Source organism: Lepus europaeus, chromosome 23 (assembly GCF_033115175.1).
Source record: "Lepus europaeus isolate LE1 chromosome 23, mLepTim1.pri, whole genome shotgun sequence".
NCBI lineage: Eukaryota > Metazoa > Chordata > Mammalia > Lagomorpha > Leporidae > Lepus > Lepus europaeus.
The window spans coordinates 9,063,946-9,078,234 of NC_084849.1; the positions used below are offsets into that span (position 1 = coordinate 9,063,946).

Here is a 14,289-nt window from a genome sequence, read left to right on the forward strand (position 1 = left end):
AAAAATTAAAAAAAAAAAAAAAAAAAAAGATTTATTGTGGCACAGCAGGTTAACACCCTAGCCTGAAGTGCAGGTATCCCACATGGTCGCCGGTTTGAGACTCATCTGCTCAACTTCCAATCCAGCTCTCTGCTATGGCCTGGGAAAGCAGTAGAAAATGGCCCAAATCCTTGGGCCTCTGCGTCCGCATGGGAGACCAGGAAGAAACTCCTGGCTCCTGGCTTCAGATCGGCACAGCTCCGGCCATTGTGGCCAATTGGGGAGTGAATCATTGGATTGAAGACTTCTCTCTCTCTCTCTTCTCTCTCTCTGCCTCTCCTCTCTCTGTGTAACTCTTTCAAATAAATGAATAAATCTTAAAAAAAAAATTTATTTATTTGAAAGTGACAGAGAAAGGCAGAGACAGAGAGGTCTTCATCCGCTGGTTCACTCCCTCAAATGGCTGCAATGGCTGGAACTGAGTCGATCCAAAGCCAGGAGCCAGGAGCTTCGTTCGGGTCTCCCATGTAGGTGCCACCCTCCACTGCTTTCCCAGGCACATTAGCAGGGAGCTGGATCAGAAATGGAGCAGGCAAGGACTCAAACCAGTGCCCATATGGGATGCCAGTGCTGCAGGCCAGGGCTTTAACCCTCTATGCCACAGCAACAGCCCCATAAATAAATCTTTTTTAAAAACTGATGCTGGAGGCCACAAAAAAAAAAAAAAATATATACTTATTTGAAAGGCACACAGAGAGACAAAGACAGAGATCTTCCATTGACTGGCTCACCCCTCAAATACCCACAACAGTTGTGGGGTGGAGGGAGCAGCCCAAAGCCAGGAGGCTGAAACTCAACCAGGGTCTCCCAAACTACGGTAGAGACCCAAGGTACTTGAGCTATCGCTGCCGCCTCCCAGGTGTGCATCAGCAGACAAATGAAATCAGATGCCAAGCTGGGAGTTGTACCCAGGCAATCTGATATAGGATACAGGTGTTAGCATGGCACCTTAACCACTACACCAAATGTCTGACACTGTCCATTTAAAATTTTATTTCTTTATTTATTTGAGAAGTACAGACACAGAGTTCTTACCTACTCAAATGCCTACAATGGCTGGGGCTGGACTGCGATCCAGGTCTCCCACATGGGTGGCAGGAACCCAGTTATTTAAGCTATCGCTGTTGCCACTCAGGGTCTCCACGGGCAGGAAGTAAACCCAGGTACTCCAATGTAGGATCACTAAGCTATACACCACTTGCCTTTTTTCAATTTTTTAAAAAAATATTTATTAATTTATTTGAAAGGCAGAGCTAGAAAGAGAGGTAAAGACAGAGAGGTCTTCCAATCAGTCCCCCTTTGCAGGGCAAAGGGCAAGCATTGTGTACAGACGGCTAAGCTGCTGCCTGCTACACCTGCATCCCTTAAATCAAGTTATTTGCTATTTTGCTTGCTTGTTTTTTTATTAAGTACTATGATGCATTACATATTTTAAGGAATACGGAGACCCACAATAAAATTGTGTTGCAATCTATCATTATTCAAAAGTTTAACAGAAATAAAGATTTATTTATTTATTTGAAAATCAGAGTTACTCAGAGAGAGAAGGAGAGGCAGACAGAGAGAGTGTTCTTCCATCCACTGGTTCACTCCCCAGATGGCCGTGCCAACCGGAGCTGCACTGATTCAAAGCCAGGAACCAGGAGCTTCATCTGGGTCTCCCACATGGGTGCAGGGGCCCAGGAACTTGGGCCATGTTCTACTGCTTTTCCAGGCCAATGGCAGAGAACAGGACTGGAAGTGCAGCAACCAGGACTCGAACCGGTGCATATATGGGATGACGGCACTGCAGGCAGCGGCTTTACCTGCTACGCCACAGTGCTGGCCCCATTACAGCAAAGATTTCCAGAAGATCTGAAAGTAGGGCAAGCATTGTGTACAGACGGCTAAGCTGCTGCCTGCTACACCTGCATCCCATGAGTGCTGGTTCAGGTCCCAGCTCCTCCACTTCTGATCCAGCTCCCTGCTAATGCACCTGGGAAAACAGTGGAAGGTGACCCAAGTGCTTGGGCCTCTGCCACCCATGTGGGAGACCCATATGGAGTTCCAGGCTCCAGGCTTCAGCCTGGCCCAGACCCAGCTATTGCGACTACTTGGGGAGTGAACCAGCAGATGGACTGTATCTCTCTGGACTCTCTATAATTCTTTCAAATAAAATAAAATAAACCTGAAACAAAACAAAACAAAATAAAACTTAAGCTACTCTAAAACTAAAAACAATTTAAAAAAAAAAAAAAAAAGTCTAACATAAGCAAAGGTTTAAGCCAAGGTTCATTTCCAAAAAATGGAAAATGAAAAATGCTGTAAAGGGAAAACAAGTAAGGTAGCTGTCAATATTACATATATAAAGATGAGTGAGGGCCAGCAATGTGGCACAGCGGGTTAACCCCCTGGCCTGAAGCGCAGGCATCCCATATGGGCTCCAGTTCTAGTCTCAGCTGCTCCTCTTCCGATCCAGCTCTCTGCTATGGCCTGGAAAAGCAGTAGAAGATGGCCCAAGTCCTTGGGCCCCTGTACCCTGGCTTCAGGTCGAGGCAGCCTCTCCTCTCTGTGTAACTCTTTCAAATAAATAAATCTTTAAAAAAAAAAAAAAAAAAAAAAAGATGAGTGAACACAGGCCAGTTCACAACCTACTACCACTATCAGGTTCATCTTTGTTCATCATGGCTCCAAATTAGCATAAATATGGACAACTGAAAATCTATGGCCCAATCTCCCAAACAGAAACAACTATCATTTTGTCATATGGTTTACATTTTTTTCCAATGAACACTTCACTAAAACTTTTGACAGTCACGCATACATTTTTTTTGTTTGTTTTGTTTTTTTTCTTTTTTGACAGGCAGAGCGGATAGTGAGAGAGAGAGACAGAGAGACAGAGAGAAAGGTCTTCCTTTTGCCGTTGGTTCACCCTCCAATGGCCGCTGCGGCCAGTGCATCTCGCTGATCCAAAGCCAGGAGCCAGGTGCTTCTCCTGGTCTCCCATGCAGGTGCAGGGCCCAAGCACTTGGGCCATCCTCCACTGCCTTCCTGGGCCATAGCAGAGAGCTGGCCTGGAAGAGGGGCAACCAGGATAGAATCCGGTGCCCCAACCGGGACTAGAACCCGGTGTGCCGGCGCCACAGGCGGAGGGTTAGCCTGTTAAGCCACGGCGCCGGCCACGTGTACATTTTTTAGTCTTTCTTCCATGTACTTAATATTGGTGAACTCTAATAATGCTGTGTAAGAAATCTTACTCTCTAGAGAATCACAAGTTAGAGAGTAAAGTCAAAGACTTAACACTCAGGTAGACAGATTCAAGTATCAGGGGCTGGCGCTGTGGTGCGCAGATAAAGCTGCTACTTGCAGTGCCAGCATCCCATGCGGGCGCTGGTACAAGTCCTAGATGCTCCACTTCTGATCCAGCTCTCTGCTGTGGCCTGGAAAAGCAGTAGAAGATTGTGCAAGCCCTTGGGCCCCTGCACCCATGTGGGAGACCCAGAAGAGGATCCTGGCTCCTGGCTTCAGATCGGTGCAGCTCCAGCCGTTGCGGCCAATTAGGAAGTGAAGGCAGATGGAAAACAGCTCTCTCTCTCTGCCTTTCCTTCTCTCTCTCTGAAACTCTTTCAAATAAATAATAAATAAATAAATCTTTAAAAAAAGGGGGGGGGGGCTGGCGCTGTGGCATAGTGGGTTAGGCCACCGCCTGCACTGCCGGCATCCCATGTAGGCACCGGTTCAAAACACGGCTGCTTCACTTCCAATCCAGCTCTCTGCTATGGCCTGGGAAAGCAGTAGAAGATGGCCCAAGTCCTTGGGCCCCTACACCCATGTGGGAGATCCAGAAGAATCTCCTGGCTCCTGGCTTCTGATCGGCACAGTTCTGGCCATTGTGGCCAACTGGAGAGTGAGCCAGTGGATGGAAGACCTCTCTCTCTCTCTGCCTCTCCTTCTCTCTCTGTGTTGCTCTTTCAAATAAATTAATAACATCTTTAAAAAAAAGATTCAAGTATCACAGAAATCAAACAGCATACAGGCCGGCGCTGTGGCTCAATTGGCTAATCCTCCACCTGCAGCACCAGGGCGCTGGGTACTAGTCCTAGTTGCTCCTCTTCCAGTCCAGCTCTCTGCTGTGGCCCAGGAGGGCAGTGGAGGATGGCCCAAGTGCTTGGGTCCCTGCACCCGCATGGGAGACAGGGAGGAAGTACCCAGTTCCTGGCTTCAGATCGGCGCAGCGCTGGCCGTGGCAGCCATTAGGGGAGTGAACCAACGGAAGGAAGACCTTTCTCTCTCACTGTCTATAACTCACTCTCTGTCTCTGTCTCTCTCACTGTCCAACTCTGCCTGGCCAAAAAAAAAAAAAAAAAGCATACAGTTTTGGCCTGAATACTCAAATATCTAATTCCAGTTTTTTTAAAACTCTAGCTCAGCTAACAGGTCACCATTTGTCCTTACAAAATATCTAACAGAGATGAAACGGCCCAATAAGTGAGATCCTGTCTTCCTTAATTTAAGATTTCTTTATCTGAAAAGCAAAGTTACACAGAGAGGGAGAGACAGAGAGAGATCTTATGTCCACTAGTTCAGCCCATAAATGGCTGCCAAGAGCTGAGGCTGGGCCAGGCCAAAGACAGGAGCCTGTTACTCTATCCAGGTCTCCCACGTTCGTGGCAGGAGCCCAAGTATTTCCACCACCTTTCCCAGACACATTAGCAGGCAGACGGATCGTAAGCAGAGCAGCTGGGTCTCGAACCCATGCCCATGTGGGATTCTGGAGTTGCAGGTAGCACCTTAACCCACTGTGCCAGGACACAGGCCCCTGAGTCGGTTCTAAAGCTAACAGATTCATAGATGATATCTTGAAACCTTTTTTCTAAGAGTAGACATCTGATGAGACCCAACCCTGAGGATCTACACATAAAAGGGTAAGACTTGGGGCCAAGACTATAGGGGTATTTTCCTTTTCACTCTGCAGTGGACAAGGTTCTGTTATATAATGTAGCAATTTGCCCATGCTCTCTTCTCTAGAAATGGTTTCTACTGCCCTCTTACTGAAGGAACAGAACTGGATGATCATGTTCAAATCATGTAACTTGACCCGAATTGGGCAAATCAGGTTTCATCCTGGTAATCTGAAAGTGCAACACTAAATACCTGCATCTACTATATGGAATCCCAATAAGAAAATCAAATGTTGGGGCCAGCACTGTGGCATAGCAGTTAAAGCCTTCACCTGCAGCGCCAGCATCCCATATGGGCGCCGGTTCGAGACCAAGCTGCTCCACTTCCGATCCAGCTCTGGTACGGCCTGGGAAAGCAGTAGAAGATGCCCAAGTCCTTGAGCCCTTGCACCCACATGGGAAACCCAGAAGAATCTCCTGCTCCTGATCGTTGCAGCTCTGGCCAGTGCAGCCATCTGGGGAGTGAACTAGCAGATGGAAGACCACTCTCTCTCTCTGCCTCTCCTTCTCTCTCTGTGTAACTCTGACTTTCAAATAAAATAAATAGATCTTTAAAAAAAAATCAAATATTTTGAGTCTGAAGTTAACAGTGGCAGCTCCAGAATTTCTATTTGAAGGAGCTTTAGGGAATACAAATTGGTTGCTGGAGTCACCTTTTGACTTTTTACATAGCTTTTTTTTTTTTGACAGGCAGAGTGGATAGTGTGAGAGAGAGAGAGACAGAGAGAAAGGTCTTCCTTTTTGCCATTGGTTCACCCGCCCTCCAATGGCCGCTGCGGTCGGCGCATCTTGCTGATCCGAAGCCAGGAGCCAGGAGCTTCTTCCAGGTCTCCCATGCGGGTGCAGGGCCCAAGGACTTGGGCCATCCTCCACTGCCTTCCCGGGCCATAGCAGAGAGCTGGCCTGGAAGAAGGGCAACCGGGATAGAATCCGGTGCCCCAACTGGGACTAGAATCCGGTGTGCCGGCGCCACAAGGTGGAGGATTAGCCTGTTAAGCCACGGCGCTGGCCAGCATTTTTTAATTATTTGATTTTATTTTATTTGAAAGAGATACAGAGAGAGTAGAGCCAGAGAGAGGGTCTTCCATTCCACTGGTTCACTACCCAAATGACTGCAACAGCCAGAGCTGAGCTGATTAGAAGCCAGGAGCCAGGAGCTTCTTCCAGGTCTCCCAGTCGGGTGCAGGACCCAAGGACTTGGGCCATCTTCTACTGCTATCCCAGGCCACAGCAGAGAACTGGATTGGAAAAGGGGCATCTGAGACTTGAACCAGCACCTATATGGGATGCCAGCACTGCAGGCTGGGGCTTTAAACACTGCGCCACAGCACCGGCCCCCATAGCATTTATTAAAAATAAAATTTTTTATGAAAAGTATCAGTCATCTTTTTTTTTTTTTTGACAGGCAGAGTGGACAGTGAGAGAGAGAGACAGAGAGAAAGGTCTTCCTTTTGCCGTTGGTTCACCCTCCAATGGCCGCCGCGGTAGCGCGCTGCGGCCGGCGCACCGCGCTGTTCCGATGGCAGGAGCCAGGTGCTTATCCTGGTCTCCCATGGGGTGCAGGACCCAAGCACTTGGGCCATCCTCCACTGCACTCCCTGGCCACAGCAGAGAGCTGGCCTGGAAGAGGGGCAACCGGGACAGGATCGGTGCCCCGACCGGGACTAGAACCCGGTGTGCCGGCGCCGCAAGGCGGAGGATTAGCCTGTTGAGCCACGGCGCCGGCCAGCATTTTTTAATTATTTGATTTTATTTTATTTGAAAGAGATACAGAGAGAGTAGAGCCAGAGAGAGGGTCTTCCATTCCACTGGTTCACTACCCAAATGACTGCAACAGCCAGAGCTGAGCTGATTAGAAGCCAGGAGCCAGGAGCTTCTTCCAGGTCTCCCAGTCGGGTGCAGGACCCAAGGACTTGGGCCATCTTCTACTGCTATCCCAGGCCACAGCAGAGAACTGGATTGGAAAAGGGGCATCTGAGACTTGAACCAGCACCTATATGGGATGCCAGCACTGCAGGCTGGGGCTTTAACCACTGCGCCACAGCACCGGCCCCCATAGCATTTATTAAAAATAAAATTTTTTATGAAAAGTATCAGTCATCTTTATCAAAAAACCTCAAGAGGGTCCGGGATTGTGGTATACAGTATGTTAAGCCACTGTCTGCAATGCTAACATTCCATACCCCATATCAGAGTGCCAATTCAAGGCCCAATCCTGCTCTCTACTAACACTGCTCACACAGCTCGGAGCCAACAGGAGACGGCCCAAGTACTGAAGTCCTTGCACCCACCGGGGAGACTGGAAAGTTTCTAGCTCCTGGCTTAGGCCTGTCCCCACCAATTTAGGAGTAAATCAGTGGATGGAAGAGTTCTCGTTTTCTCTCTCTCTCTCACTCTCTCTCTCTCTGTTTCTCTGCCTTTCAAATAAATATTTTTTTAAATCTCAAGGGAAGGGGTGGTCCTGCAGAGAGAGGCTAATGAACTTGGTGTTGCCACAAAGCCATTATGTTAGGCCCTAAGTGAATTGAGGCGAAAGCAGGAGGAAAAAAAAAAAATGAGAAGAAAGCAGAAAGAGAAACAAAAAGTAAAAAACACCCAAACTGGGGACTGACACTGTGGCATAGCAGGTAAAGTCACTGCTTGCAGTGCCAGCATCCCATATGAGTGCCGATCTGAGTCCCGGCTGCTCCACTTCCAATCCAGCTCTCTACTATGGCCTGGTAAAGCAGTGGAAGATGGTCCAAGTCCTTGGGCCCCTGCACTCGCATGGGACCTGGAAGAAGCTCCTGGCTTCAGACCAGCCCAGCTCCAGCTGTTCTGGACACCTGGGGAATGAACCAGTGAATGGAAGACCTCTCTCGCCCTCTCTCTCTGCCTCTGTTCCTCTGTAACTCTGCCTTTTGAATACATAAATAAATCTTAAAAAAAAAAAAAAAAGAGGCTAGTGCCTGCAGTACCAGCATCCAAAAATGGGTGCTGGTTCGAGTCCTGGTTGCTCCACTTCAGATTCGGCTCTCTGCTATGGCCTGGGAGAGCAACAGAAGATCGTGCAAGTCTTAGGCCCCTGCACCCACCATGGGAGACCCAGAAGCTCCTGGTTCCTGGCTTTGGATTGGCCCAGCTCTGGCCGTTGCAGCCAATTGGGGAGTGAACCAGCGGTTGGAAAACCCCTCTCTCTCTCTCTCTCTCTCTCTCTCTCTCTCTCTCCACCCTTCACCCCCTCCCTACCTCTTTACCTCAGCATCTCTGTAGCTCTGCCTTTCAAATAAATAAATAAATCTTAAAAAAAAAAAATAGGACGGCGCCGTGGCTTAACAGGCTAACCCCCCGCCTTGTGGCACCGGCACACCGGGTTCTAGTCCCGGTTGGGGCACCGGATTCTATCCTGGTTGCCCCTCTTCCAGGCCAGCTCTCTGCTATGGCCCGGGAAGGCAGTGGAGGATGGCCCAAGTGCTTGGGCCCTGCACCCGCATGGGAGACCAGGAGAAGCACCTGGCTCCTGGCTTCGGATCAGCGAGATGCACCGGCCGCAGCGGCCATTGGAGGGTGAAGCAACGGCAAAAAGGAAGACCTTTCTCTCTGTCTCTCTCTCTCTCACACTATCCACTCTGCCTGTAAAAAAAAAAAAAGAAAAAAAAAAAAAGACTAAAGAACTAAGCAGAGAAAAGAACACACACAAAGACTAGCAAATCAGAAAAAAGGGGGCTGAGGCTGTGGCGCAGCAGGTTAACCTGGCCTGAAGCATCAGCATCCCATATGGGCACCAGTTCAAGTCCCAACTGCTCCACTTCCGATGCAGCTCTCTGCTATGGCCTGGGATATCAGTAGAAGATGGCCCAAGTTCTTGGGCCCCTGCACCCGCATGGGAGACTTGGAGGAAGCTCCTGGCTCCTGGCTTCGGATCAGTACAGTTCCAGCGCTTGTGGCCAATTGGGGAGTAAACCATCGGATGGAAGACCACCCCCCCCCGTGCCTCTCTTCTCTGTGTAACTCCAACTCTCAAGTTAAAAAAAATCTTTAAAAAAAAAATCAGAAAAAAGGTTTCAAAATCTGGCAGCTTTCAAGTTCCATGAGGACTTGGGCTACATTCCCACCCTCAGCCCCTCAAGGGTTTACAGCAACCCAACTTTCCTTGAGTTGGTATCAAAGAGTTTCCGTTCCATGCACCCACAAGAGTTCTAAGTCACTTCACTATTTTCAGCCTGATGTCAAACTCTCCTTTCCTGAATGCCTGGGTGACTGCTGATTAACTGGTTGCAAAGTCTTTTGGGAAAAGTATATTTTCTTTTTTTTGACAGGCAGAGTAGACAGTGAGAGAGACAGAGAGGAAGGTCTTCCTTTGCCGTTGGTTCACCCTCCAATGGCCGCTGCGGACAGCGGATCTCACTGATCCGAAGCCAGGAGCCAGGTGCTTCTCCTGGTCTCCCATGGGGTGCAGGGCCCAAGCACTTGGGCCATCCTCCACTGCCTTCCCGGGCCATAGCAGAGAGCTGGCCTGGAAGGGGGGCAACCAGGATAGAATCCGGCGCCCCAACCGGGACTAGAACCCGGTGTGCCGGCACCGCAAGGCGGATGATTAGCCTGTTAAGCCACAGCGCCGGCCAGGAAAAGTATATTTTCATTTTATATTACTGACTGTATAATATAAATTTTTTAGCCCATGGAGAAAACAGACCAATAAAAACAAGATTTTAAAGTCTGTCCTTTAAGTAAATCTTTTCCAAACTTACTTAAGGTAATTATGGTTTGGCTATGAGGACTGCTGTTGTTTCTTAGAAACAGGAGATAGCCAGAAACGGGGCTGGCGCCACGGCTCACTTGGTTAATCCTACGCCTGCGGCGCCAGCATCCCATATGGACATCGGGTTCTAGTCCCGGTTGCTCCTCTTCCAGTCCAGCTCTCTGCTGTGGCCCAGGAAGGCAGTGGAGAATGGGCCAAGTGCTTGGGTCCCCGCACCCGCATGGGAGACCAGGAGGAAGCTCCTGGCTCCTGGCTTTGGATCGGCATAGCTCCGGCCATAGCGGTCATTTGTGGGGGTGAACCAATGGAAGGAAGACCTTTCTCTCTGTCTCTTTCACTGTCTAACTCTGTCAAATTAAAAAAAAAAAAAAAAAGAAAAGAAAAAGAAAAAGAAACAGGAGTTAGCCAGAATCAGCCACCACAAATCAAGCACAAGAAACAATAAGATACAATGGTTAAAGTAATGTTTTGCAAAGCTCCTGTAAATATCATTCCAAATGAAATGTTTCCAAGGTGTCCTTATAGACAGAACCAGATAACACTCACAATGACAACGTTGCTCTTTTCTAAAACTTCAAAGTATCAGAGGGTAACAAGGACACAGTTTTCTAAGTCCAAGGGATGACAGAAGCAGAGAGTCATACAGCAACTAGCCAAGGAACAAGGACTGCCAGGAATCAACAGACACTAAGCAAAGGGCAGCAGGCTAAAGCCCTGGCCTGAAGCACCGGCATCCCAAATCGGTGTCTGTTCTAGTCCCGGCTGCTACACTTCCGATCCAGCTCTCTGCTATGGCCTGGGAAAGCAGTAGAAAATAGCCCAAGTCCGGCCGGCACCACAGCTCAATAGGCTAATGCTCTGCCTGCGGCACCAGCACACTGGGTTCTAGTCCCGGTCAGGGTGCTGGATTCTGTCCCAGTTGCCCCTCTTCCAGGCCAGCTCTCTGCTATGGCCCAGGAGTGCAGATGGAGGATGGCCCAAGTCCTTGGGCCCTGCACCCGCATGGGAGACCAGGAGAAGCACCTGGCTCCTGGCTTCAGATCAGCGCGGTGCACCGGCCGCAGCACACCAGCCATTGGAGGGTAAACCAACGGCAAAAGGAAGACCTTTCTCTTTCTCTCTCTCTCTCTCTCTCTCTCACTGTCCACTCTGCCTGTCAAAAACAATAAAATAAAATAAAAAGAAAATGGCCCAAGTCCTTGAGCCCCTGCATCCACGTGGGAGAACGGAAGAAGCTCCTGGCTTTGGATCGGCGCAGCTCCAGCCGTTGCGGCCATCTGGGGAGTGAGCCAGCAGATGGAAGACCTCTCTCTCTCTCTTTCTCTACCTCTTTCAGTAATGCTTTCAAATAAATAAATGTTTAAAAAAAAAAAAAAGAAAGAAAAACATTTTAAAAAGGATATCACTGCTAAGTCTGAACTTGGTGTGGGCTGGGCTCTCCAATGGGAATGTCTGTGTCTGACTCCTAGCTTAGCTATGATCCTGAGAAAGTAATCCCTCCAGGCTTCAGTTTCCTACCATGACCACAATAATCCCACCTACATAGAAGAACAGCTATCTCACAAGTAAGTACTCAATGCTGACAGTTGTTGAGCTTCTGGCTAGTGAGACACGCTTGTCAGCTTAGTGAATGTCTGAATTCAAGGAACAATAATTGTTTAGTAGCAGTAATGTATTTTAAACAACAAAATTCTGGATCTTTAGAGTCAGAAGTGCCGTGGTAAAAGCCAGTGTGTACCCTGACTTTTCCTGTTCCTGCCGGTTCACATTAATCACCTTAGAATTCCTGAAGAAGGCCTTTTCTAATCCTCTTCCCATGCAGCCCCAACAAAAGCTGCGTAATTCTGACTTCTTTCCAGAATATGCCGGGTCACTCCTGGTGAACATATCCTGATGGTCAGCAATGTGAAATGGACATGTGTTTCTTATGGCACAGTTCAAAATGCTATTCATTCTAAATGTCTGTGGGAACCAAAGGCATTCTCCTTGGTCCTTGAAAACAATTTTAAAAAAATCTAATTATTCTTAATAGTATTCAGTCTTTTTAGTTAAAAAAAAAAAAAAGGAAAAAAGAAAGAAAGGACGGAGGGGAGGGAAGGAAAGAGCCTGCAGGCAGCTGCTACACGAATGGGCAAGTCTCACACACCGCATTCAGCTCTCGCCTTCCACCATCACCCTGCAGATCTCAGCTCTGCCCTCTGGAAATACCCGCTGGAGGGCAAGAGCGTGCGATCGTGCAGCCCCGGGGAATGGAAATCTGGGCCCCACTCTGCCACCCACCACCTGTGAGAGCCTAGGCCAATCAGGACCTGCAGCTCCAGTGGCTAAGAGGGTGAGCCTGGAACCCACACAGGACTTCAAGTCCTAGCTCCGAGAAATACAAGCTGAGTGGCCTTGGACAAATTACATAACATCAAAAAAGTCCCAGTTCCTCATCAGCAAAATGGGTGTGTGTGTGTGTGAGAGAGAGAAATGCTGCAAATACAAGCAGCAACAGTAAGCATCTCACCAGATGTGCGGTACACGTGGGAAGAGTGAGGGAGGTACCTCCATAAAAGGCTAGGACAGACTGACAGGAGGGCTCTACACACTCCAGCAATGACTGTTAGTACTGGTTTCACAGGACTGCTGCACACAGAACCAGATGAGAAGTCAGAGTATCATGCAAATTATCAAATAAAAAGATTATGAAATAAAAAGCCTGACCATAAAACTACCCGCCTATTCCACCGTGCGCACACCTCAGTCGTGTGGAGAAGCCTCCCTTTAGGACCATCCACACTACTACAGACACAAAGTCTACTTCTTTGCAAAAACCACTGACCTAGACGCCTTCTCACTGTTCACCGAGACCACACAACCAACTAGAAAGAAAGGGAAATGCAATAGGGGCCATTTTTCATTGTCCAGTTTCGGCTACTGAAAAGAAAAAAAAAAAAAAGTGCATTTCTCCCGTAGTCAACTCTGCAATTCTCCACGGCCAGGGTAGCAGAATGACAGGCGGCGGGTTGAAGACCGGCGCCGGGGGCAGGGGGGGTTGGCTCAGCTCGCCTCCCAGCAGCGGGCCGCCCCTCCGGCAGGGCTCGCCGCGGTCTCCCCGCCGCTATTTTGGGTTCGTGACCCCCTCCCCCCACCCCAGCCTCCCACGTGTGCCCCGGGCAGCTGCTTCCCCACGAACCAGCCCTGCATGGGGAGCCTGGAATCCTGCGGCCTGCTCCTGCCTCCGGCCGGGTGACCTTGCGCCAGCCCCTTCCCGTCTCTGGACCGCGGCTGCTTCGTGTGCACCCGAGCCCCTCCAGTCAGGCGGCCCTGACCAGGCCCATTCCCCACAAATAACAGAAATCTCGGACGGGCAATCTCCCCCGCAGTGCCGGGGTCGGCTTCCACCCGCGAGAGCTCTACAGTCTCTCTCGGAGCGGCCATCACCACAACGCGGCCGACGGGCAGCGCCCCACCGGCTCCGTGGCCCAGCAGTAGCCCCCGCCGCGCCGCTACCATCTCGCGGCTCAGGAAGTCCGGCCCGGCGCCTACGCGAGGCCCGCGGCTGCGGCCTAGCGGCCCGCGCGGCCCGCCCCTGGTGCCCGCCCGCCCCGCGCGCAGGCTCCCAGCACCCCTCCTGGGCCTTCGCCCCGGCCTCAGAAGCCCTCGGAGCGTGGGGCCGGCGACCAGGCTGGCCCCAGGCACTCACCGTAAATGGGCCGGAGGCGCCTGTCGTTAGGGTCCTGCACATGGCCCCGCGTCGCCATGATGACAAGCGCAGAACCGCAGTGCGCACGCGCGGGGCAGGCCCCCGGGAAGGGGCAGTTAAAGGGCCAGCGTCGATCTCGCTCGGCTATCGCGATAGTCGTAGTGTTGCGACTGAATGCGCCTGCGCGGAAGGGGAAACTGGCCCCACCCCTCTCTCAGTGGCCGCTTGCTTGGCCGCGGTTGCTGTCTTTCTGCTGGGCTGGTGCGGGGAAGCGGCGAGCGGACACGGTTGTGGCTGTTGCGTTCCCTTCCAGGCCACCTCCGGGGCCGTGAGGAGCGGAAAGGAGGAAGCTCTCGGTTAGCAGTAGGGCTCGGCTGCCCCTGCTTGGCCTGTTTATTCTCAGTCCTGAAGAACCAGTCAGACGTGGCTTTGTTTAGCTGTTGGGGAACCGGGAGCTCCTGGGGGGGGGGGGGGGGGAACCAGGGAAGGAGGGATCCGCAGAATCCGCTGGAAGGTTCGAGAACCTTCCACCTCTCTCCCGGGCCGACCGGGAAGCGCCCAACGCGGACATAACTCTGTGCCTGCACACTGCCGCAGGTCTCCCCTGGGTTCTGTCAATTCTTACAACGGGCCTGAGGGCACACAGTGCGGTCAGCTGCCCCCTGGCAGGCCAATGCGTTCACCCCGGGCTGGTTTCTGAGTGCACCGTTCGTTGCAGGCCGGTAGGGAGGACGCACCGAGCCATGAGATCGAACCTCCCTGGAGCTTTAGCTGTGCAGAACGGACGGATCACTCGGCGCAGAGTGTTACAGGGTGAGGAAGCTACAGTGACATAGTGTGGTAAGAGAAAGCCTGAGAAAGTGACAGTTGTCCGAGAGTCG

At 50.7% G+C, this 14,289-nt stretch overlaps 1 protein-coding gene across 1 annotated transcript in view; it reads right to left on the bottom strand.

Moving 5' to 3' along the window:
- Positions 1-13,488, bottom strand: part of NAA25 (N-alpha-acetyltransferase 25, NatB auxiliary subunit) — an 83,001-nt gene extending 69,513 nt beyond the window's left edge. The window contains exon 1 of the mRNA XM_062182027.1: positions 13,409-13,488. Within this exon, the coding sequence (XP_062038011.1) occupies positions 13,409-13,466 (58 nt within the window). The 5' untranslated portion in view covers positions 13,467-13,488. The remainder of the gene's footprint in view (positions 1-13,408) is intronic.
- Between the last annotated feature and the right edge of the window lie 801 nt (positions 13,489-14,289).